General features: G+C 45.3%; 1 protein-coding gene and 1 long non-coding RNA gene across 3 annotated transcripts in view; both read left to right on the forward strand.

Moving 5' to 3' along the window:
* Positions 1-361: 361 nt before the first annotated feature.
* SLC22A3 (solute carrier family 22 member 3) overlaps positions 362-24,351 on the forward strand; it is a 35,038-nt gene continuing 11,048 nt past the window's right edge. For both annotated transcript variants that reach the window (XM_037391037.1, XM_037391038.1), the window contains exons 1-5: positions 362-1,074; positions 13,445-13,548; positions 15,534-15,688; positions 17,126-17,291; positions 18,328-18,445. In XM_037391037.1, coding sequence (XP_037246934.1) covers positions 661-1,074; positions 13,445-13,548; positions 15,534-15,688; positions 17,126-17,291; positions 18,328-18,445 — 957 coding nt within the window. In that variant the 5' untranslated portion in view covers positions 362-660. The remainder of the gene's footprint in view (positions 1,075-13,444; positions 13,549-15,533; positions 15,689-17,125; positions 17,292-18,327; positions 18,446-24,351) is intronic.
* Positions 3,335-6,141, forward strand: LOC119149612. The gene is made up of 2 exons (XR_005104780.1): positions 3,335-5,824; positions 5,882-6,141. It is a non-coding gene; the product is annotated as an uncharacterized LOC119149612 (long non-coding RNA).

Here is a 24,351-nt window from a genome sequence, read left to right on the forward strand (position 1 = left end):
ATGGTGAAGCAGCACTTTGGAGAAGTAATTAAACATTGCCACAGTATTCTTTTCTATTTGCTGATAGAAAGACTTTATAGCTCTCTCTGAAGCAACTTTCTTCCTGCCCCTGCCATCCTGCAGAGAGGCTGAATTACTCACTGCTGCTTTTTGCAACAGCTTCTGTGTCTTTCCCATTTAACTCTGCTTTATCCTTGCACCTATTAATTTATTGTAGCTGCAGTGGGAGCTGGCATTTGTGGCTTGCCTGCCCTGAAGTAGTTAATTGGTTTTATTACATAATCTGGCTAACATTCGTGATGAATAGGAAATGCACGCCCCTCCTCTCCTACAATATGTTTGTGCACTTTAAATTGCACTCCTCCCCGGCTGTGTGTAAGCCCCGCGCCACTTGACATGCCCTGAGTCTCCGCATGTGTGCTTGGGTGCACGCTCGCATGCCTGCCTGCAGCTTTGCCCCGTTCTGGCTCTGCTCATGCTACCGGTGGCATTGCACACCCGCGTGTCCCTGTGCATGTGTGCGTGCGTGCACACGAGAAGAGAGGAGCGAGCAGAGGCAAGGCAGTCACATTTCTAGGAAGTGCTGGCATTCGATGTGAAGTGTGAAAGCAAACTCTGCCATCTCTTGGACTGCTGCAAGTGGACAGACCGCCTCACATAATGCCATCTTTTGATGAGGTTTTGAAAGAAGCTGGAGAATTTGGAAGATTTCAAAAGAGGGTCTTTTTCCTCCTTTGCCAGACAGGCATAACTTTTTCTTTCCTGTTCGCCAGCGTGGTTTTCCTTGGGCAGGCACCAGATGACTACTGGTGCAGGATCCCTGGGGCAGCTGAATTAAGTGAACGGTGTGGCTGGACACTGGAAGAGGAACAAAACTTCACGGTACTTCCCCTGCGCCTGGGGAACAGGTCCTCCAGCGGGGAGTGCGAGAGGCTGGATGTTGTGTGGGATGCCTCCATCAGCTGTGCCAGCCCGCTCGCTGGCTATGGCAATCACAGCACAGGCAACCTGCCACTCACCTTGTGCCACGAAAACTGGATGTATAAACAGCCCCACTCATCGATTGTCAGCGAGGTAAGGAAAATCCCCATCCTTTAATCAGTGGTTTCTGTCCTGGTGTGGGATTGCAGCAGTAAAATGGGATTGCTGCTGCAAGGGTTGTTGTTTTGGTGGCTGGTTTTCCTCTCCAGATTTGCTTTGTTCCAAGTCACAAGCAAATTGAGACAATGAGTGTGATCAAGTGTCAGTGTCAAGCTTTTAGGGAAAGGTGAGCTGATCTGAAGGGTGGCTTTCCAAAGCTAAACACTCCAACAGAGGTTGCTCTGTCACTAGAGGAATGTCAGATTAAAATAAAGAGATAGGTGGTTGCAGCTGAGGCTTCTGGTGCTCAGTTTTGGGCCAGCAACTTTGGTGGTGTAAACTCCAAGTGTACCTGACCGATACCACTTGATGATCTGGATCACTGTGCGTTATCTGTTCTCTGTATTTCCAGTACTGAACATTTCAGTCTTCAAGTACTAAAAAACAACTGGTAGCAGACTGCCCTTCTGAGATCTGGCAGGAGTCAGCAGAAATGATTGTGCTTACTAAAGAAAAAAAAAGACCAAAAGACACGTTTTTGCCCAAAGCTATCATTCAACTTTTCCTGAAATGTCAATGTCAGAGAACCACAGACTATTGTAAGTGCTGGCAAGTGTAGGGGCTTTCTAACGACACTGTGAAAGGCCATTTAAGATGCTTTCCTAGGAGATCCTCTGTGTAATTTTTAATCATCCCATGGATGCGTTGTGGTCTGGCTCCAGCATACAGTCTGCACACTAGGGGTGTGTATTTTAAGGTCATCCTGATGGTAACTGTCACTGACACAGCGATGACAAACATAAAGTGTTCTTAGAGGGGCTGGCTAGGAAAATGTCAAGGTGCAGTGCAAAATATGTCAGCACAGCCATGGGCTCTGTCTCCTGCCTGTCTCCTGAGCCTCCTGCTGTGTTTTTTAACTGGGTGCTTGCAGTGGAGCTGTGCCCTCCAAAACATGGAGCAGGCAAAGCCCTGAGCAAACACTGTACTGGAAAGCAGTGCCTATCCCAACTGTTCAATTCATCATCCTTCCCCCATCCAGCTGGGACCCCTGGATCTGCTTGCAGGCTTCAGGCTCTTCTGGGCAGCAGCTTTGTGCCCTGAGCTCCACATCTGACCTGAGCAACTTTAGCCAGGATCTGTGCTCAGGCCAGCGCCTGGCTGGCCCTAGAGGAGAAGTTCAGAACGGGCTTTTGTGTGCGACTCCCGAAGCCAAGGCTGCTTGGAGGGCCGCAGGTGGCATGCAGGGAGCTGGCGCCAAACCTTGGCATGACGTATCTCTGATCATGCTGGCAGTGGCAGCCCAGGCGGTGGGGGCAGGAGGATGAATGCTGCCCCGGAGCCACAGCTGGCTCTGGAGTGAACCGTGGCGGGTGGCCACGGTGGGAAGTTCATGCTACTGCCTCTGAGGGTCCTCTGCTGGGGGACTGTGAGGGTTTAGGTCATGGTGTACTTTACCAGGGCAGTCTGTGCTAGCTGTTCCCCTCAGAGCCTAAAAATAAAAATATAGAGATTCCTTTTCTTTTGTTGTTCCCTTTTTTCCCCTTCAGCCTCGCTGTAGGTGAAAGCATGTACGTTGTGCTCATAAGTTTGTGCTCAGAGTCCGTTTATGGCAGCAGGTTGTGTATCTGGCAAAGGCACTGTGACTTTTCAGCAGCGCTGAGCCACTGGGTACAGCTATGAGAGAATGAAAACAGTGTTTGTTTTGCAGCAATAAATGGGAGTAAAAGGTTCAATGTTCTCCATCAAATGCTTTGTCTATCTGTACCTTCTTCCTTTCTTCTCCTAGGGACCCCCTCCAGGGCCAGGGGAGGGAGAAGGGATGAAGGGATGCTTGGGGAAGCTCTCCCCACCTGTGGTCCCAAAGGTGCACATTGGGAAAACCAGGGAGTAACACCCTGCAAGTAGCAACAGGCTGGGACTGTCTGTCCCCTGTGCTCGGGCAGCAAGTCCCATCATCAGTGTCACTGCAGCTCCTAGAGGGACTCTTGCTGGCTGGGTTACCTTGACAGGAGGGTCCCGGGCTGTGACCTATGGCACTTGTGTCCTGTTCCCAGTTTTTCAGTATTTGCCAGATGAAACACATCCTACCAAGCTCGGTTTCTTCATCTAAAAAGGAAGCTTGTGGCCTGCATGTCCTGGCTCAATTGCTTTGGATCAGCTATTAAAAGGAGCTTGATATCTTATTAATACATAATATGTCCAGCAAAGACAACTTAAATCACAGATTTTATTTATTTTCTTTTAATTCCTCTGAGGCTCTAAGAGATCACGGCTCAACTTAAACAAGATTTGTGCTCTGTTTAATCAGCTCACCAAAGACATCTTTTCTCATATGTCTACTTGTAAATGCTTGCTTTTGTCCACATGTTCAGAAATGTATCTGTTTCTTTCAACTGTCTTAAGAATTCTGGGACCTTATATGTGGCTGAATCAACAGTGGAAGTGACCAGGGAGACAAAGTTATAAGGATGAGTTACATGACAGTCTGAAGGACCTGTGTTCAAGCAGAAAGAGAGAGAAGTGGGAAAAAAAAAATCAGGATACTGAAGGAGTTCTTCCAGGCCTACAGCAAGCACAGATCTGGTGTGGATTTGCAGCCTGGCAGGGGAGGCAGAGGGCAAATGCAGGCACGTAAAGCCTTCACTGGGAAAAGATGTCGTATCCCAGAGCAGGTCTGGCAGCCAAATCACAGGTTGTTGCAACCAGTTCTGAGCACCCTGAAGAAGCTAAATCATATGTCTGGAAGGGCTGATTTATGAGGAGTTGTGAAATGAATGGTATTGGCGTACCCGACTTCATTGCTCTAATTTGTGCATGGCTGGAGCATGTTGCTCACTGGCCAGTCTCCCATCTTAGATAGCTATCTTCTGCAAAGACACTCACAGTAACATCAGCAGAATGAAGGAGAGGAAAAAGGGGCAATGTGAACTGATGGAAAGCACTCTCTGCTTTGTAAGCAGTACCTGGTATGCCTGCTGCATCATCTGCTGCTGCGGGACTCAGTGCTGGGCTACAGTGGGGTGCTGGGACAACATACCAGGGCTTTCATCCTTCAGCATCGAGGAAAAGAGCAAAATCTGTTAAGAAATCATCACAGGAGCAACACACAGCAAAGCCAGTTAGCTTGGTCTAGTGACAGGCAAAAGAGCAGTGCTAAAGACTCCCTTTTAAAATCTTTTGCTGTCTAACAGGTTCTGAGAGGAGGTCCCTACTTCTGCAGTGACATGCCTAAGGATCTCTGTGATCCATTGATTTAGGTCAGGCTTTTCCTTGAAGGCAACCCAGATCAGAGTTGTCCACTGGTGCTGCACACATTGCCCAGCACTGCAGTGCCTGAATTAGAGTCAGCAAACCAGAGCTGGGATGATGTAAAGGTTTGGAGGCATCAGCAAAATCCTCGGCTATGTGTAAAACTTGGCAGCCACCCCTCCGACGCAATGGTGTCGCAGGTGGTGGCTCTGCTCAGGGGACCTTGACCCAGAGCAATCTCCTCTCGTTCAGTTTTGCGCAGCGCTTGGTGAAACTGGAAGACGCGGCTGTGTGCATCAGTGGTGGGATGGGAATGCAGTTGCTACTCAGATTTTCCTTGGGGAGGGAGGCTGGTGGGGGCAATTATTGTGCTAAATCCATTCCTGGCTGGTGCCAGCTGATGCTGTCTGAAATGATGCTGGTCGTAGCAGGTGGCTGGCACTGCTCGGAAGGGAAGGCTGGCAACAGCAGCACCTTTGACAGGGGGAGGAGGGCAGGAAAGGATGGGGTTTCTGTGCAGGGGATGGAGAAGGAGGAAGAGCAGGGGTGCTGGGGGGCTGCAGTGGACCAGGGGTGCCACAGCCTCACGCTCTGGCCCCAGGGTTTGGAAGGGAGCCCAGGTCACCCCCTGCCCTCTGTAACACTTGAAGTGGGAAGCATGTTGCCTTCCACGTCCTTCCAGCTGAGCCTTGTGAGGGACACACGTACCCAGGATATACGGAAGTCAGTAAATCTAATTGCCCCAGGAAACTGCTGAAGAGTGAGTCACTGACCTTTAATACTGCTGGGCTTTGGCACTGTGTACTTTCGTCCCAGTGGAGAAAGTCTAGAACACTGCGAAAGGGCGGCTGGTGGCAGTTTGCACAGCGATAGCCATTTTATCCAGACATTTTTGGCGGTCGTGACTCCTAGAGGCATGTGCATGATTTACAACCATGTCTGCAGGTTGAATGGCCTTCGGTGGTGGTGGATGAAAGGAAAAGTGAAGTCTCATGGTCATCAGCAGCTGCAGCTACAGCACAGCTGGCATACTTTAGGCTTATTAGCAGCCTTTGTTGGCAGGACTTCAGCAGAAGGGACCCATTCCAATATGCCTTGTCTGCAGCAAGTCTTCACGCTGTAGATGATGTCATTTCAAGACCTGGCAACAATTTATTGCTGAAGTGTGAGGTCTGAGGTGGACGTACGATCATCTGAACAGATCCTATTGCACCTGCTGGGAATAAATCTTACTTCTCTGCTTGCCAGCTGTCTCAGAAAATAAGTCAGCCAGCATTTGCAGAGAAACCGTAAGCAGAGCAATAATGTTTGTCTCATAGTTTTTACAGTCCTTCAGAGCAGGAGATAACATGGCAGTCAAGCTCAGGGTGGAAAAAGCACGGCTGGTCCTTTCACTATCCTCCTCCAAGGCAATAAAGAACACAATTCAAAGTGTTGATCTAGTGTGATTACTGTCATTGACTTGGCAGTACCCTCTCTTATTTCCACTGTCATGGTGGGATTAATATGAAGTAGTGGAGGGAAAGGGAAAAAGGGCAGACAGGGAGCAGAGGTGGGATTAATATGAAGTAGTGGAGGGAAAGGGAAAAAGGGCAGACGGGGAGCAGAGGGAGCAGCAATTGCTGAATTTCTTATGCAGCTCTAATACAATTCCCCCCATACAAGAGGGGCTGGAGCAGTTCCTCGCATGGGTTACACCAGTTCGGATACGTTTCTGTCACTGCCATCAAGCCAGCTGCTGATACTGGCTGAGGGCTTTGGTTCTTCTTGGTGTTTTTAGGACAACTGCTGTTTTCCCCCCATTAGAAGACGGTAAGTTTCTCTGCCTCCCTCTTGCTTGGGACATGGATAGACAGATGAAAGAAGGACAGAACAGGTTTTCTGTCCTAGGAGTCTGGGTGATCTGAGTGGCAGGGATGTGAAGGTACCAGCTGAGCCTGGGACCATACACAGGAGACAAACCTCCAAAGCTTTCAAAGATGTTCCTCAGGCCTTGATCCACAGTGCCCTAGGGGCAGGATGAGGGCTGGTTCCAGTTGACCTGTGAAATGCTTAGCTTGAAACAAGACATGGAGACACACAGTCTCCTTGGTTAGTCCCTTAGCACTCTGACAGAAGCTCTGACAGAAAGAAAAATAAAAGGTAATTTCTCTCTTTCCACTGCATGTGCTTGCAGGGAGCTTCACTGCAGTAAGGGTGTGTGAAAGAGAGTAGTTTGACAGCCCAGATGGCAAGAGAGATGGAGAAAAGCTGTCCAGTAACAGACAAGGAATGTGTAGCAATAATCTGTATCTCCCCAGGTTTCCTTAAACCATGACTTTTGCCCTAAGCCGTTTGTCACTGGGAGAGAAAGGGTAAAGCAGGCTTTGTTTGGCCACTGGTGGGAATGCCACTTAAACCATGTGTGTGGGCTCTCACTACGCTGCTGTAAATGGGCTGAGGAATCACTGTAGATCTCTATCGACCAAGGAGTTTCATCCATCATTTTGAAGTTTAATCGTAACAGGCGGTAAAGTGCTTCCAAACTCCTACTCAAAGTTGCTACATTTTGAGGAGCTTTTAATGGCATGTTGTTATTTGAAGCAATGTATTTCTACAGGGATAGGTGTGCAGAAGTGTTTTGGGACTTGCTCAGTGCATAAAGGCCTCTCAAGTACCAGGAATTACAAGTCTGCAGTTAGTCTGCATGTCAAAATAAAATGGAAAATGTTTGCCTTCTGCCAAAGCTATGAAGAAATGAGAGGCTGCCACAGCCCCCGTGCTTCCCAGTCATTAGTCACGTATGAGCGTTTCTTCTGGTCCTATATCCGCCAGTTCCCACTCCATTCTATAGCGATTACTCCACTAATGAGCTACAGGGAACCAGTGCAAAACCTTTTCCTTCTCCCAGAGATATTTCACTCAGGTGGTTTGCTGCTGATTTAGAGGTGGGCAAAATGCACCAGCACAGTTCCCTCCAGCCACATCACTGCTACTGTAAATCTGCATTGGGATTTCACATCGGTGCTCAAGCCTCCAGTGGGTAGGAAAACATTTATCACAGGGATTTATTTCCAAGCAGGAGCGTACAACTGCCTGTACTGCAAAGCTGTCAGGGTGAAAGGGACTGATATTTTCCTGTTAAGGACACTACAGAGGGGGATATCCTGAAGGAGCTAGTTCCTGCTGTTGGTTTCTGTTGGCAGCACCTCACTTCTGCTCAGTATGGCAGCTCATTGCCAAGGCTAGGAGGAAAGGAATGCAAATGTGGATTGCTCACCGATTTGGGCAGCGCAACCTTTTTTAGTTAGCTCCCTAAATGGAAGGAGGCTGTATTCAGGCACACAACGCTTTTTGTCATACAGTGGATAGCAATCGTGCAGGCGAATGTGGCACTGAATGCAGAGATGAGTTGCAGGGTTGTGCTGGGTGCAGGCACTCGTGCAGTGCGGGGCTTAGCTGGGAGTATGGTGATGCTGAGGAAGAGGATGTGCCCTTAGCTGGAGCTGGCCACTTGATGACTGCAATGAGGAGCCGGCTAGCTAGGTTTTAACAGGGTTTAGGTGTAGCCAGCACTATACAGGTCAACAAATAGGCTTAAGAGCAGGGGCAAAAGACCCTAAGGTTTTCCTTTCCTTTTCCGTATCCTTCCCCCTACACTGCAGTAAATGTTTTAGTAATGAAGTTTCAAGTCTGTGGAGGAAAAAGGACTGAACACAGGACACGGTGACATTCCCTTTCTGCTGTGTTGTCCTGGGTGAGCTTATTCAACTGAAAGCAGAAATGTTTACTTCAAGGCATAGACATGCACTGCAAGGACAGTCTTTGTGGACAGAGACACCTGCAAATGCACAAAAGAGGACAGGATGGTAAGCTTTCCTTACTCTAACATCTCCCAAATGTTTCTCCTGAATATGTCCCAAATTTTGCAGCAGCAGAGGCATGCTATTGCAGCTGTAGAGGTGGCACTTCTGAAGGGAAACCTCAGCTAGGTCCCACCTTGCTGAGGGCTGTGTGATGCTCAGCAATGAGACACTAGCCCCACATCTCTTCTGCAGCTTATTTTCAATTAATGTGAGTTATAGCTCTTCTTCCCTGGAGATGCCAAACTGAACTGTTCAGAAAAGAAACAAAGAAAATGAAAGTCAGACAGCTGTGGTCTAGACAGACAGAGAGCCCTAGAGATTTTGATTCTCAGTGTTACCAATTTTGGAAACGGAGTGGGATCAGGGAGGGTAGTCTGTGATATTTAAGGACCATGCTGGGATTTTTTTGGTCTGTTACGAGAAGAGCTTGTACTTTCAGGGAATGGGATCTCCTGTTACTCACAATGGGAGATGATTACTGGCAGGGTTAGCTCTTCTGCTCCTTGACGCCACTGGATATTGTATGGAAGTGCTCTTGGCTGATGAGCTCCTCACAACATGGACCGCATCTTCTGGGCATAGGAGTAGCCTGTGTGGTAGGAGTGTAAATAGCCCATGCATGGATGGGCATATGACTGTTCAGAAACAGAGAGAAGGTACCACTCCTCTCCCATTTGTGGAGGCTGCTAGCAAGGGACATGGGAGATGTTTTGGGCAAGTGTAATATAGAAGGACTACTGACTAACTGGAGACAGGCTAAAATACTGGGTGAACACAGATGCTTTTCCTCCAAGTGATGCAGATGGGGATAACTATCAGGCACAACCAACCCATGTCACAGCTGAAGTGGTGATGTGAGCCTGCCAGGCAATTTGGATCAAAAAGAGATCTCTACAGGGTGTGCAATTCTCTTTTAAAGGCTACATTCCCCTCTAAAGGTTATGTTTGTAAACGAAAAGCGAGACATTAGCGAAATGATGAGTTAAAAGCTACATGCTATGTCTAGCAAACAGAAAAGGTCTGAGAATGCTTATTTGTACCAAAGGTCATTTAAATACTTAGAAAATAATAAAGCACTGGATTAATTTAGGAGAGTACAGTTAGTGTATTGTCACTGATCTCTTCAGAAAGAGCTCATCGTTTCTTAGAAGTTTTCTGTATTTTATTTCCCAGAATATTTTAAATAGTTGACACTATTGTTAGCCAAGAGCTAGTTTCAGCTGCCACCTAAATCACTGAAATTGCTGTTCAGATGAAAGAGTCCTCTCCTGTAAAGATATTTCCTCCTCTCTCTTTCAGGCATATGTTTATTCTCCTGCCCTCTTTTGTGACAGCTTATTCATTGCCTGTTTATAGTAGAAAGGGATCAAATTATTTAAACAGTAAATATACCCTTTGAAAAGGATCAAAAGTATAAACCCTGAAGGCCAGTGCCTGCAGCAGATGCTGGGACTGTTCCCTCCTGGCAGCTCTGTGCAGGCTGGCTGCTTGTCTGGGCATGGCTTCAGCGCTGCCCGGCACAGCCACCACCCACCACCCTGGGAGCTGAGCTCCTCAGACACCTTTTTAGCTTTGTAGCTTTCCTTCTGCCTTTCCCGGTGCCATTCCTGGGAGAAAGACTCTGCGGTGTGCTGAGGCTGCTGGGCCGGTACCATCCTGTGGCCAGGTAGGAATCATGCCTCTCCTCCCTGGGGGCAGCCACCTGCCCGGCACTGCCACCGTCGGTGCTCCCTTTGCCACTAATTGGGCTCCCGGGATAGCCTCCTGGGTCTTGGGAAACCTGGTGTGTCAGCTCAGGGAGAGCTGTAATCCCAAAGGAGTTTATAGAGATCTGGGGCCTGGTCTCTGAAACTGACAATTGAAATCAGGGGAGAGTGGATTTTAAGTGATCTACAATGTTCTTATTTACGCATCTTGGTCTGTGTAAGCATCATCTCATTTTGACATTGCTTAAACAGCTTTGTTATTACATGCACTTTTCAATTTTGTTCTCACACTAATTAATTACTCTTCCTGGTGAGGCAATAATGCTCTTATTCCCTTCTCCACTCTCTCCTCAGCAGTTTTGTCTTCCAAGGGGGAGTCCTCTGTCATAACCAGCTTCTTCAGGAGCAGTCACAAATGTTGGAGGATGGTTTGCTTTCTGACTCGGGCAATTTTGTGAAAGGCTTTTAAACCTGATCCTGTGTGAAGCCCTCCCTGGTGATTTATCAATCAGCCTGATACTTCTGTCCAAGGTTTTGATCTTTCAAGGAGCCATGCCACTTGTGAGGTGCTGAGCGATCTTAACCTTCACTGGGAGACAACTCACTCTGCAGACCACAGGATCAGGTCTCTCAGATTCTTGGGAACTGCTAGGAGAGAGGTGTGAGGGCCCCTCTGCCTCTCTGGGGAGCGGTGCTCCCAGGGTGACTCCACAAGCATCTGCTGGAAGCAGAAAATAATGGTGCGAAGGTTCATGTTGAACAGCCTTCAGAGCTGGATGCAGGTTGTAGCTGAGCTCTGTCACACTCCATCACTGTAAATGGCTGGGAAAAACCAGTGCATCACAGCCAGCTCTAAAGCCACGAGTAGGAAATGACATGAAATAACAGAGCATTTGGTAAAACAGCCCACGGCATTGGGCTTTTATCTCTCCCTTGAGCTGCCACCTGCACAGCAGAGTGTAAGGTCTCTCCGGCTGCCACTGCTCTGACCAAAAACCCACGGGGAAGAGTGCAGCTATGTGGTGAGACAGGCAAGGAAAGTGGAGACCTGTGCTGTGGTTTGGGGTCCTGAAACAGCTGTTGCTGCGTGGTGCAAAGCTCAGCTGAGCGGGCGACATTCAGCACCTGAATGTCTCACCTGCACCTGAAATTCAGCCCAAGCTGGCTAGAGGACCTGCTGACCAGGCAACGTATATACCTCTCCATGCATATACAAGTCCAGCAGCTGTCCAGATGGTCCCCCTGGTGCATACAGGGCAGTTCTAGCATGTCCAGCATGGGCCCTGGGTAGAGGATATGCATCAGGTGTGTCCTGTGAGGTATCTAGCTGAATACAGCTCTGCTAAGTCAGAGAGGTTTCTGTGAGCTCATGTGAAGCAACTTTCTGCTTGCCCTCTCTGCCTGTCTTTTCAAATGATTATTTCCTTTTCTGTTACACTTCAGCTGCACACTTTTGAAGCCAATGTTTTCTTTTAGCTGGTTTTTAGCCCTCTTGTAAACTGTATTACCCTGTATAGGTGGCTGCAGATGCTCCTCTGAGAACCCCAGCATCCGCCATTGGCACAGTCAATGGCATTGCCTTCTAAAATCTTATTTTATGGTCATTGCCATGAAAAAACTCTCTGCTTTCCAAAGCTGCGTCTTTTGATACTATTTGCCAGAGCTGTCATAGTTTAAAGAAGTGAGAGGTTAAGCAGCGTTTGAAGTCTGAAAGAGCTGCTCTATGTTCAGGCTATTTTAGGAAAGCATTGCAGTAGCCCTTGAGTGTGGCAGCTGAGAGCAGGTTTTATTCCTCTCGGAGGAAGCTGAGGCTTCTGCAGCTTTTGCTTATGATTCACAGAAATGGAAGCCAGATGCTGATGGCCTGACTTGGCTGAAAGGTGGCCAGTCAGGTTCCTCAGAGTAATGAGGCTGATATCAAAACCGTCTGTTGTGTTGGGACCTATGAGGTTACTTGCCAAGTTTTTCTTCACAGTTCTGAGAACTACAGTTCTTAGTCACAAAATTCCCAGACCTGCAACTTCAAGAAAAAGAAAAAGCCACAAAAAACCCCAAATCCTGGACTTGCAGTAAAATCATTGTAACTAACAATGATTCTGCTGTAGCTACTGTCAGTGACAGTACTAATAGTGCATTTAGAATCAAAACTGAGGAGTTTCATTTTAAAAAGTGAAGAATAGCTCATGGGAATGAGTGTGAATGGCACTAATGTGTGGTGTTCAGAATATTAAAAGAAATGGTTTCTTATTTAGGTACATAAAAGAATGTTTAAGAGTATTACTTTAGATTTTTGGGTCCAGATTCAGGATCAGTGAAATCCAAGTCTGAGTGCCCTCTGAATCTCCTGCATAGGCACTTCTGAAAGCCCAGGCCCAGGCAATAGTTGTTGGGTATTACAGCCTGCGAATGGGCTAAGATGGGGCTCAGGCTCACGGCGCTGAATTTCAGAGTCTGCAGAATTGTGAGGGGCAGAAAGGCTGTTAATCTTCTCTCTAACCCACCCTGTGGCCACTGCATCTAAGCATGATGTTTGAGCACTGGTATTGTGGTACATATGTGGTGAGCACAAATGTGGCACACTGTGTACACTTCAGCAACCAGCATCTTGTTAGCAATGAAATGATTTCTTACAGCTCATACCTGAAAGCAAAAGGGTCTCTCTAGGGTAAACGGTGGCAGCTGCTGTTGTCTGTGGCTTCCCCTGGTCCTGAAGCTGCATTGTTCCTAAGGCTACCCCAGGTATGGATCAAAACCTCCCGATTCCCACAAGGTCTGCAGAGCTTGGCAGGCAGGGGCTGGTATCTCTTTATTCTCAAAGAACCTCTAAAGCAATTTCCAATGATATTCTGTCTGGATAACCACTTTATTTTTAGTGTCATTTGAGTTTTAATTCCTAGTCTCTTTGTCTTCCTTCCTCTCACCTACTTCCCTCTTCCCTTCACCCCTGCCCAACCCCATCCCCATCCCCATTAATGAATCCTTCTGATATGCCCAATGTAACACCGTGTTGGGGATGTATTGCTACTGCAGTATAAAGAATAGAAAAGTCTGGGAAAGCTACACTAAGAAAATACATATTCAATGTGTCTGAAATTGTTCTGAGATGTGTTTTCTGTTTCCCCAGCGACCACATGTTTTTGCTTTTATGTAGAAGGCACTAAGAAAAATAATTAAATCATTTACATAAACTGATGTTTTCATTGGCTATAGCTGTGCACCCTTATTCTGCACTAAACAAAGTCATGGCTTTGCCTTGGCAACATATTTAACAGCGTTGTGTTTGGTTTGCAAAAGAGCTATTTGCTTTTCATATCTGGACAACTGATGTATGAAACACACAGCATCCTCTTGGCAAGAGGGAGCTCTCCCTCTATCTTTACCGCAGCTTGAAGAGGGCTTGCTGTGGCTGTGCTTCCCTGGCCCACCGGTGCTTGCTGTTGAACAAGCATATTTGAACTTCCCCTTCCCCCTCCTGACTAGCTTTACGCAGTTTCTATGATGTTTCACCCTGAGGATGATGAATCACTCACCTGAGGTGTTTGTGCCTCTCCCTTGTTCCCACAGTACAACCTTGTGTGCGGCAGCGCCTGGATGCTGGACCTCTCACAGGCTATCCTCAATCTGGGGTTTCTGGCTGGCGCGTTCACCCTGGGCTACGCTGCAGACAGGTACTGTACAAGCACTGCTGTCCTTCGATCTGTTTGGAGGTGAAATCACTTGTAGTGTCACCTGCAATAAACATGTGTCAACACTTTGGAGGTTTAATTCATTTTGGATAAACTTCCCCAGCCTGGGTTAACACATTCCAGCCAAATGTGATCTTCACTTCCTTTTGGGCTGGAAACGTCATGCGATCGTACTTATTGATCCTGTTTGGGCTGTGAAATATCATAGAAAGATCTTTTCTTGCGGTTTCTGATGTTTTCTGTGTGCATCTGGACCCAGGAAGGGCAGAAGGGCACAGAAATGAAAAGGAAGCGTTCAGAGGAGTTTTCTGGACTGGCATTTACTGACAGATGTTTAATAGGTGCCATTGATGAAGAAAGCAGCCACCTGAGGAGAGAGGGAAGGGACTCAGCATGGTAACTCTCTCCATTCACAGGCTGGACTCGTACACTTACCACCGAAGTCATAGCTCCCTGCAGCCAGTCCTCAGCCCTTGCTAGGGCTGGATGAATATCAAGGAAAAAATGTGGGTGATACTCAGACTTGAGCAGCTGACCCACCCCAGAGCAGGGTGTCCTGCAAGCCCTACCTTGCTCTTAGGGTAAAAGAGGGAGCCTGGTGTGTGTTTTGTGCTGACAGCTAACAGTAGTCAACCTCTGTGTTGGCTGAGAGCAACACTGATAATTTCAATGGCAGAGCATATTTTTTTTAGTTCATAAAGTCCTTTCTTTCTGCCTGTTTTATTTTCCTTTGGTGTCTGTAATATTAGTAATAATAACTTAAATATGATTTCTTTTTAGGCAGGAATACTTACAGAATTATCTGGAATGTTATCTCAGATAATGAATTTTGAACTAGCAAACAAAAGTACTTTCAAGGAAAACTCCATCTTTCCAAGGGATATAGTAATAGTGGAAAAAGTAAGGTGGAAAAAATGCCATGGCACTGGCTAACTTAAGATGTCTCTGCTCAGTGTCTGGCTGGGCGGTTGTGATACTAGCACCTTAAGACTGGTAAGAGTAGAGATATTACAGCTAATCATTAAAATAAAATTATATGTCTAGGAGTACTTGCGTATTAAGCAGAATTTAACTCCTGTACACTGTGAATGTTGTACACTGATAGCACTGGGGGAATGTGCTGCAGCCAGACCTTTGCACTCTTGCCTTGTTGACAGCACTCGAAAGAATGGACCTAGTTGAAAATACCCTGATTCTTGTCCTGTATAAATTCTTCCCATCAAACCTTCTGAACAAAATGAACAAACAAATATTCTCTCAAATACTCTTTGTTAAGATAAACAGCTACATCAGTTTTCACAGTTTCTTCTTAAAACAGCAACAATAACAATGAGAAAGAGATCAACATGGAAATTCTAGTTGTGATCCAAGGACACGGTTGCCATGAAACTACAGGGAGATTTTGTTGGGTTTGTTTTTTTGAATTACAGCTTACCTTGGGCACACTATTAATAATGACATTGTTTGCTGGAAAATGAGACTCATAATATGATAGGCAGACTTTGAAAACAAGTGGTCTAAACCTAAACAAAACACTGGAAAATCACATAAAGTATTTAAAGAAGAAATTACTTTCACAGATCTGGCTGTAATTGCTATTAGGAGACAAATTTGTGAAAACAGAAATCCCCTTGAAATAAGTTGCCCTTTTCAGCTGGATCAAAAAACTGAATTGTAACATATGAGCCATAGTTTAGATACAAACCGACAAAAATAGTTTCCAAAATAAAAGGGGGCCTGGTGATGACATCACCAGTTTTAAAATTAGTGACATAAAAGTAATGATAACCACTGCAGGCAAAATTGTTCCATATCCATATTCAACACTGTGAAGATTCAGGCAGCCTTCCTTTGGAACAAGGATGGTCAAAAGGGCACTTTCAGATCTAGCATTAAAACGAGATGCCAGAAAAAAATGTATCTTTGTGTCTTTTCATGATTTTCACTTTCTTTTCCTTTTGCAACAGATATGGCAGAATCCTAATCTACCTGCTCTCCTGTCTCGGGGTTGGGATATGTGGTATCATAGTGGCATTCGCACCAAACTTTACTGTATTTTTGATCTTCCGTTTTCTCCAAGGCGTGTTTGGCAAGGGAACCTGGATGACATGCTACGTGATTGGTGAGAGCTGTTATCTTCTTTCTTTTCTGGTTAGGAAAAGTGAGGGAATTTTGGAGGACAAGGAGTCGTAGCTACATCTGCTCTTGATAATATTTTTTCTTGGAAAGAAAGCACTGGCCCTGGGGTCAGCAGACAATGATTAACCCAAGTCCATCCTACTTAATGCATTTGCCTTCCAAGACAAGGTGCCTGCATGCAAATTGTAATCTGTCATCATCCATAGGCTGGGCACATGCCAGAACAAAATATTTGGGGAAGCAGTGATGGGCCTTTGTCCAGATCATGCTAGAGATCTTTCTAGAAGCTAAACAGTACAGTGTTTCCTTACCTGACAATGTCTGCTAATTGACTGGTACAGAGATGGCCTCTGAGAATAGCAGCAAGTGTAAACACTTTCTGATATTCACTGCTAATACAGGATGGAAATGGGCAGCAGTGTACATGCCTCCCTGACCTCATAGGATCCCATGGAAAAGAGCGAGCCAGAAGTAATGCATGAGGACAGACTATCAAGAGTGACAGAACTGTCCAAGCTCTTCTTTTGTACCCATCACTGTGGTACTCGAACATGCCTGTGAGCAGCTGGCCACAGGCGATTCAGTAGCAATGCAACACTTTCTGTTGATGTTATTTAAGGACTTTTATGGCTGTCTAATCTATGGACTCCAATGGGGAGGGATTAACATAAATAATTCAGAGGTGAAGGTGTGGAATATGTATATATAAAGGTTTTCTGATTACACAGAAGATCACCAAGAAAATCAAAATCTACAGAGCAAGCTCCAGATAAACTGGATACACAAACAGGGACATGGTTAATTTTGGCAGAGTCTGAACATCTTCCACAGATGCTCAGAGGAGTTAACTGCTTTTCCTCACTGGGACAACAGATGTTTGGATGGCTGCTCCTCATTCTTTAGCTGGGAGGCTTTGCTCAGTGCTGGGCTAGACACCAGGGTCTGCATTAGCAGTATTTCCTGAAAAGGGAAAGGGATGGAAAACTTTTTTTATAAATAGCATCAAAACAGCAGGGATCCAGACTCTTTGATAGGTTATAGTCATGGCCCAGCAATGAAATGCCTCGCATAGCAAACTTACTTTTCATGAGAAAAGAGTATTGTTGTGGCATCTTGAATGACTGCCAGGTTCAGAAAGGGAAATTCTTCTTCAGAGCATGAAATAGCAAGACATTGAGAAAACCATCCTAGTAGGTGTCACCTCTAGCTGAAGAATAGTGGGTGAATTGATGAGGAGGTGTCACCTGTGCTTGCCCTCTACAGTCTCGGTGACAATTTTACAGTGCTGAAGGCAAGATGCTGGTCTAGGCAGACTTGTGACCTGATACAGTACTATCCTTCCTTATGCTCCACCACTAATATTCTTATTTCAAGTTAGACTTGTTTCTGTGTTGTTTATTTTGTCTTTCTCTCTGCTCAGTGACAGAGATCGTTGGTTCTGACCAGCGGATTGTTGGGATTGTGATTCAGATATTCTTCACCCTGGGAATTATGATTCTCCCTGGAATTGCGTACTTGGTTCCCACCTGGCAGGGGATCCAGCTGGCCATTTCACTGCCCAACTTCCTCTTTCTGCTCTACTACTGGTAACGTCACAGTCATTGCTTTTGTCATTATTGCTATTGCTATTCAAGCACCTTGAGACCCCTTCTGTGGTCCCAAGTCTCCAGTGTACAAGATGATGTAGCTTAGGAAAAAGATATTTGCATATTGTTGATTTTGGCATTTTAAATTCTTTTTAGTGAATCTCAGACCTACATTACTTTTTCTGCCCAGGCTTTCCCTCTCTTGTCAGCCACAGCTGGCGCTTCATAGAACCCTGCTCTATTCCCGTTTAGCCTGTGGCTCTTTACCTGGTTGACTTCACCAAAGTCTGCTTTTTCCATCAGCCATGGGACCTCACCTATACCTCTAATTATGTACTCAGTTCAAGCCTGAGCTTGCCCTACAGCTTCCATGAACTGGGCAGTACAGCTAATGAGTAAGCAGAGCACTATGGCACAGTGAACATCTGTCCCAGTGGAGTGCCTCCGTCCTGTGGGCTGGATCCAAAGAAACTAATCCACAGCCCTTCTTCCTGTATATTGTTTTCTTCAACATTGCCTATTATGAGCTTTTAAACTGTGAATCATGTTAATCCTAGGCCAGCAGAAAGTGAAACACCAGTCGGTAAAATTGCTTTGTGTTTGGTTTATACAATAGATACACATTCAGGTGGGTGTGTGTCTATCTTACAGTGATACAGCTAGAAGTTTCCTGATTTGCCTGTACTTGATGCTACATGTGTTTAGTGTTGACTTTCGTTGTTCTTTGCTGTTCTAAAGGCACCTTCTTTGCTTTGGTTATTGTATTTTGACATCCATTGTGCAAACACAATAGTTACATTTCTTATTTTTCAGCTTTGCGGAGTGCTGATGTAGTTTATTTTCTTCTTTCTTGCCCACAAGGGTCAGATATTTTACAGGAAACTGACTGGAGAAGCAGTCCACAGAAGAATTTCTGTATCCCAAAGACTGAAAAATCAGTATGTTGTGTATTAACACAGGCAAAAGGCAAAGGACTTTGTTTTACTTCTGATGTTAAAGGGCAAACCCTCTACTTATGACTTTTGTGTTCTTACAGGGTGGTTCCTGAATCTCCACGTTGGCTCCTGACACGCAAAAAGGGAGAGAAGGCATTAAAAATCATGCACAGCATTGCAAAACACAATGGGAAATATCTCTCACCACATTACTCAGAGGTAATGTCATCTGTTTGAGCTAGAGGTTTTTTTCTAATCTTTCTTAATCTTTTGAAGGTTCACTTATGTTAAAATGCATTCTCTTTATCTGATGGGCAACGCTCTTGAGGTGTCACACCAGGACAAGACTGTCAGTCCCATATCTACTTTGTTAATAGCAAGAAGGTAAAAGTGAACTGGCTGGAAAGACATGGGCTGAAAAACGAAGTTTGCAAAGCAATGAATCAGATCTTTCATTTGCAACGCTCCTACTTTAAAAACTTGTGGGAAATATCAGAAACTAGCCTGAGGGCCAATGGTATTTCACAGCAGCTGCTATTTTAGCTGATAGAGTGAGCAGAGACAGAAGGATCCACTTTGCTGGCTCCTTTGCTAGAAGTTGTTTTATAACTCAAAGAGAAGATGATGTAGAAAATCGGAATTTAAATATAAATCTGCTTCCATCCCAATAAGGGGAGAACATGTCCCAAACTTCAAAACAGGGGAAGCACTGTCTGAGATCAGTATTTACAAAATTGGACAATACATGATAGAATAATAGTCCTTCGACAAGTGGTTTTGACTGAACCAAAAGGGCTGACGTTGTGTCATTGCAACATTTGCCTGTTCTGCATTGGGTAGCAATGCCTGGCTCTCAGACATGTTTACTGTGGCATTGGCCTTATGGTTCACTGACGACAACAGATGTGGACAAGGTTCCTGTTCTGTAACAAACCAGGTCTGGAACCCCAATGCTAGCAATAGTAGTGTTAGAAGTCATTATCTGAACTAAGGAAAAAAGCTATAAATTGTTAGCACACAGCTAACACAGCCCAGAGGTGGCATACTGGATACACTACAAGTATTTCAGGAAGGTGAGAGTTTATTGAAAAGAAATGACCTACATAAAATGTCTGTCTGTCAGTACACAGTAGTATTTTTTGTGCCTACATACAGACATATGTATATACATGAATTTTTATGCATATACAAAATGACCATGTGTGACTTTTACCTAACTTTTCACTGAGACTAAAGACAAAGACTTTGGAACGACAACTTTTGGAGGAGACTTATGTGTCCTATCCTGTCAGGAAGGAACATCATGATGCGTCTGCTTTGTGACAGGTAGTTGGCAACCTGGGATCCCAACAGCTTGGTATCTTACCTAGGTCTTCCCCATTGCTCTTCTTAAGCAAGGGAGAACCTGAGAATTTAGCCCAGTTAATCCCAGAAAAGTGGGGTTACTTCACCAAAATCCTAGATGATAATTGTGGATGAAACCCAAGTAGTAATTGTGGGAACTCTTCTGAAACATCAGATAGCTGTTCCCAAATCCAGAGGATTTTATTTACCTGGTGAGAAACGGCCTCCATAAATCAACCAGCCTAAGCAGCTCTACTTATTCAGGACCATTCCTGCTATAAATACAGACCTTGCACGAAAGTGCATGCAGGAAGAGCTATGTGGCAACAGAAAGAGTATAGAAATGGCCAGTTATTTTATACCAGTATGCAATTATCTTTCCACTTCATTAAGTACATGTTAATGACAGTTCTGGCAAGGTAAAGTTCACACAACAGGTTCCACAGAGAAGCTGGGCCCTAACCTATAGTATGCTTCCTAGCCTCTGGGATAATGATTCTGTAAAGTCAAAACTGGAGCTATTAGCAGAGATGATTATGCTGAAACATACATTTCCACAGCCAGCTGCTTTATTCATAAGCAGCAAGTTCAAGTGTCATAATGTCGCTATAATGGTATTTCTATAACTTTATGTTCCTCAAGGGAGCATGCAAATGTTAATGATGGGGAGGGAGGGATGTCAGGGAAAAAAGTTATTTATAACTTCCTTGGCAGGATATACCAAATGAAACTGTTGCACATTAGTGAAGCAACATGACAGAAGGAAATTTGATGAGCAGTAACAAGCTAGGCCAGCAATTAGTGAACCATTTTTCTGATGGATGCCAAGGCTGTGATACCAGCCAAGATCAGGAAATTACCCTCAGCTGTCCCACGAAGCAGAATGAGCTTTGTTTATTTAACATCTTTGTCAATAACATGGGCAGTGGGATTGAGTGCACCCTCAACAAGTTTTCTGATGACACCAAGCTGTGTGGTACGGTCAACACGTTGGAAGGAAGGGATGCCTTCCAGAGAGACTGACAGACTTGAGAGGTGGGCCCATCCGAACCTCCTGAAGTTCAATAAGGCCAGATACAAGGTCCTGCATGTGGGTTTGGGCAATCCCAAACACAAATAGAGACTGGGTGGAGAACAGATTGAGATCAGCTCTAAGAAGGACTTTGGGGGGTGGTTGACTAGAAGCTGCATGTGACCGGCAATGTGCATTTGCAGCCCAGAAAGCCAACCATATCCTGGTTTGAATCAAAAAGTGTGACCAGCAGGTCGAGGGACGTGATTGTTCCCCTCTACTCCTCTCATGTGTCCCCATCTGGAATACTGCTTTCAGCAAAGATCTGGGGCCCCAAGCATGAGAAGGACATGGACCTGTTGGAATGAGTTCAGAGGAGGGCCATAAAGATGATCAGAGGGCTGGGGCACCTCTCCTATGAAGACAGGCTGAGAGATCTGGGGTTCAGCCTTGAGAAGAGAAGACTCCAGGGAGACCTAACGGGGGCCTATGAAAGAGGGACTTTTTACAAGGGCACATAGTGATAGGACAAGAGGGAATGGTTTTAAACTGAAGGAGACTAGGTTTAGATTAGATATAAGGAAGAAATTCTGCCCTATGAGGGTAATGAGACACTGGAACAGGCTGCCCAGAGAAGCTGTGGATGCCCCATCCCTGGAAGTGTTCAAGGCCAGGTTGGATGGGGCTCTGAGCAACCTGGTCCAATGGAAGGTGTCCCTGCCTGTGGCAGGGGGGCTGGAACTAGATGATCTTTAAAGTCCCTTCCAAGACAAACCATTTCATGTATCTATGATTCTATGGATTATTGTCCTTGGCTGGGACATACGCACCAGTGAGATTCACCCATCCTGGTCAGCATTACCTAGTGCCAAGTGTGGCCCAAGATACGTAGCAGGAAGGTTGCGCTGCTGCAGGTCTCCCTCCACATTCAGCCCTGCATTCCTACACCCACTTCCCCTCTTTAAACATTAGCATTTTCAAAGCGTTATGCCAGAATGGAGATGTGTGTCTTTCCCTGTTTTTTGTTTTAAGTTAATTTATTTTTTGTCGGAAGTGTCCCTGCTCATGACCCCAAGCCACTCGCAGCTGCAGCAGATTAACCTCCACACATGTAGATTTGTGCTGGATCTGTTCCTTGGGCCTTTTTAATATACAATGTGTGTCATCCTTGGTGCTGTGCCCAGAGGAAAGACAGCATCTACAGGAAGCACATTAGCTGTGAATCAAGTGTGTTTCTCACGTTAACTCACATCAGACTTCTCTTTCATGAAACAACGGAATTTCAGGTAAAGCGCTGTGGATGTGGAGGATCAGGGACAAGTGAGAGGCATCATCCATCAGTGCATTTTGGCTAAGATTTTCCAATACATCTGTCAAAATTCCATTAGCCAAGTCCCTTACATGGCTCTGGATGTAGTAGCGTTGCATTTTTATTGGCATGCAGAAAATACAGATGACCTCTGTATAATATTTGCTTCTTTTGCTTTGTGAGTTATGACACTGGTACAGTTCAGCTCTACCCAGAACTCATTAAATTAATTGTAAATTATGAATTCTTTTTTTCCAGTTGCTCATAATTTTACTAGCATGTTTTTTTTATCAAGCTAATTCTTCAATTCTCGGTCTCTGTCCGAAAGCAGAATGGGCTGTAACCAGCTGAGTGAGAGCTGCTTCTTGAGAAAGTTGTGGACGAAAACCCCCTCTCCCTTTATACACACACACACATGCACACACGCACGCACAAACACACACACACACTACAGACGTATCTAGACATATATATTTCTAGTATATGTTAACTTACATACATATGTATTATATACATGCATGAATGTACTATCCTGTGCAGAATTAAGCATGTACAGAACTATATGTCTGTGCTATGAGGAATCTTTAAAAATTATTGCCAAAAAAACAATATGTAATTTTTCTGGGACATAAAAATGTCAGGAACCTGGTTGTAAAACTTCTTCCAGAGTTTTCAGATAGCACATCTTTGTAAACATGGTTCCTGTCATTGGACTCCTGACTGCACTGATGTGAATAGCAAAGCTCCCCTTGACTTCAAAAGAACAAAAAGAGGACTTTTTCCCTACAAAGATCTGACTTTCCACAGTGATATTTTTTTTTTTCTTCATCCATTAAAAAATGCTTAGTGTTGCTTTGGGTTATTATGCCTTTATTAAGACAAAAAATATATCGTAGCACCTGTGCTGAATTTATCTTTAGTCCTTTGGAAAACTAAAACTGTATTTGCACAAAGTCACAACTGATGGCTGGCAGCCTGCTTTTATAAACACAGTTGTGGCAGCTTTATAACTGTAATATGAGGAACTCCAAGAGCAGTGCAGAAACCCAGCAACCTCCACCTGCCCCACAAAGGGCTCTGGCATGCAGCAGAAGTAGCAGTGCTTTGAAGAAAACTTCTGGCTCTGGTTACAGAAGAAAAGCAAAAGGGAGTGGAAAGGACATTCAAACAAATGTGAGGTTTCTCTGTCCACTTAAGAAGTTTTGTGCCACTCAGTTACGAAGAAGTCATGTGTAAATACACCCAGCCAAATCTCACTGAAAAACATCTGTGCTACTTAGGATACAAAAAAGAAATACAGGGCGAAAGCTTTGGATTGAGCTGACGAGACCCTTGGGCCATGCCTTTGGCTTCACTCGTCTTCGCACCATGGATCTCCACGTTCTCATATGCTTCCCGGTCCTTTCACCCATGTCTTCCCACCAGCCAGGGTTGTTTCCTTTGGCTCCTGTGCCTGCGTGGGCAGCGGGTGCTGTGGTGGTAGAGAGGGATTTACTCCTCTCTCTGGTCTCTTAGTCCTTCTTTCAGGAGGAGGGCCATAACTGAGAGTCAAAGCAGCCAGGCTGCCCAAAATCCTCCCAAAAAGGATGCAGCAGGTTTTAACTCCATGTTTCCCACAGCTGCTTTGAGAACTGATGGCAATCCCAGATGCAGCTGCCTGTTCATGGGCAGTCTCATGGTTTTTCCCTGCCTAAAACCACCTCTGTCATCTCTTCCTCATCTTCCTCACCCATGAAATGAACATAGGAACAAAAGGGCTGCCACCTGGCTTGGACATCATGGTTACAAATGACCTCCATTAATGTCCCTAATCCCTTTTTGGCCCTGCTAATATTCTGGCCTCACAGTATCCTATAGCAATGAACTCCAATGCGTAAACACAGACTGTGTGAAATCTTGCCATTTTCTGTGATTGTTCAACCTTCCAGCTGATGATTTCATCAAGTGCCCCATTGTGACTGTGTTGGAGGAAGCTGTGAACAGATTTACCATACTTTGTAGGCAGTATGAGGACCATGAATTCATACTTTGCAGGATTTTTTTCTTCCAGGATAAAATCCATGTTCAGCACAGTGCTTGTGTATTTTAAGACCCTCTGAATTCCACCCATTGAATGTTTTGTAGCACGAAGTGCCTTCACAGATCTGTTCTTTCTCTCACTCCTCTTTTCTTCCTGCTGTCCAGCTGTGCCACCAGCCATGTTCCCAAGCCCATTGCTTGCTGCTCACCCCCTCTCTCCTTGCTTCCCTCAGCCCATCACTTTGCGCTTCCTGCCATGGTCCCCTCCTCTGTCACCTCTGGCAGAAGGAAGCTATGGTCCCAGTGACCCTGACGTGACAATGACCACATATTGCCTTCCAAGAAATTCCCGGTCAACAGCAAGGAAATAATTTTTCCATTCTCAGGTCAAGACTGAGGACTTTCTTTTTCATCTTTGCACAATCACCATGAAGAAAAGCC

The sequence above is a fragment of the Falco rusticolus genome, chromosome 6, assembly GCF_015220075.1.
Source record: "Falco rusticolus isolate bFalRus1 chromosome 6, bFalRus1.pri, whole genome shotgun sequence".
Lineage (NCBI taxonomy): Eukaryota > Metazoa > Chordata > Aves > Falconiformes > Falconidae > Falco > Falco rusticolus.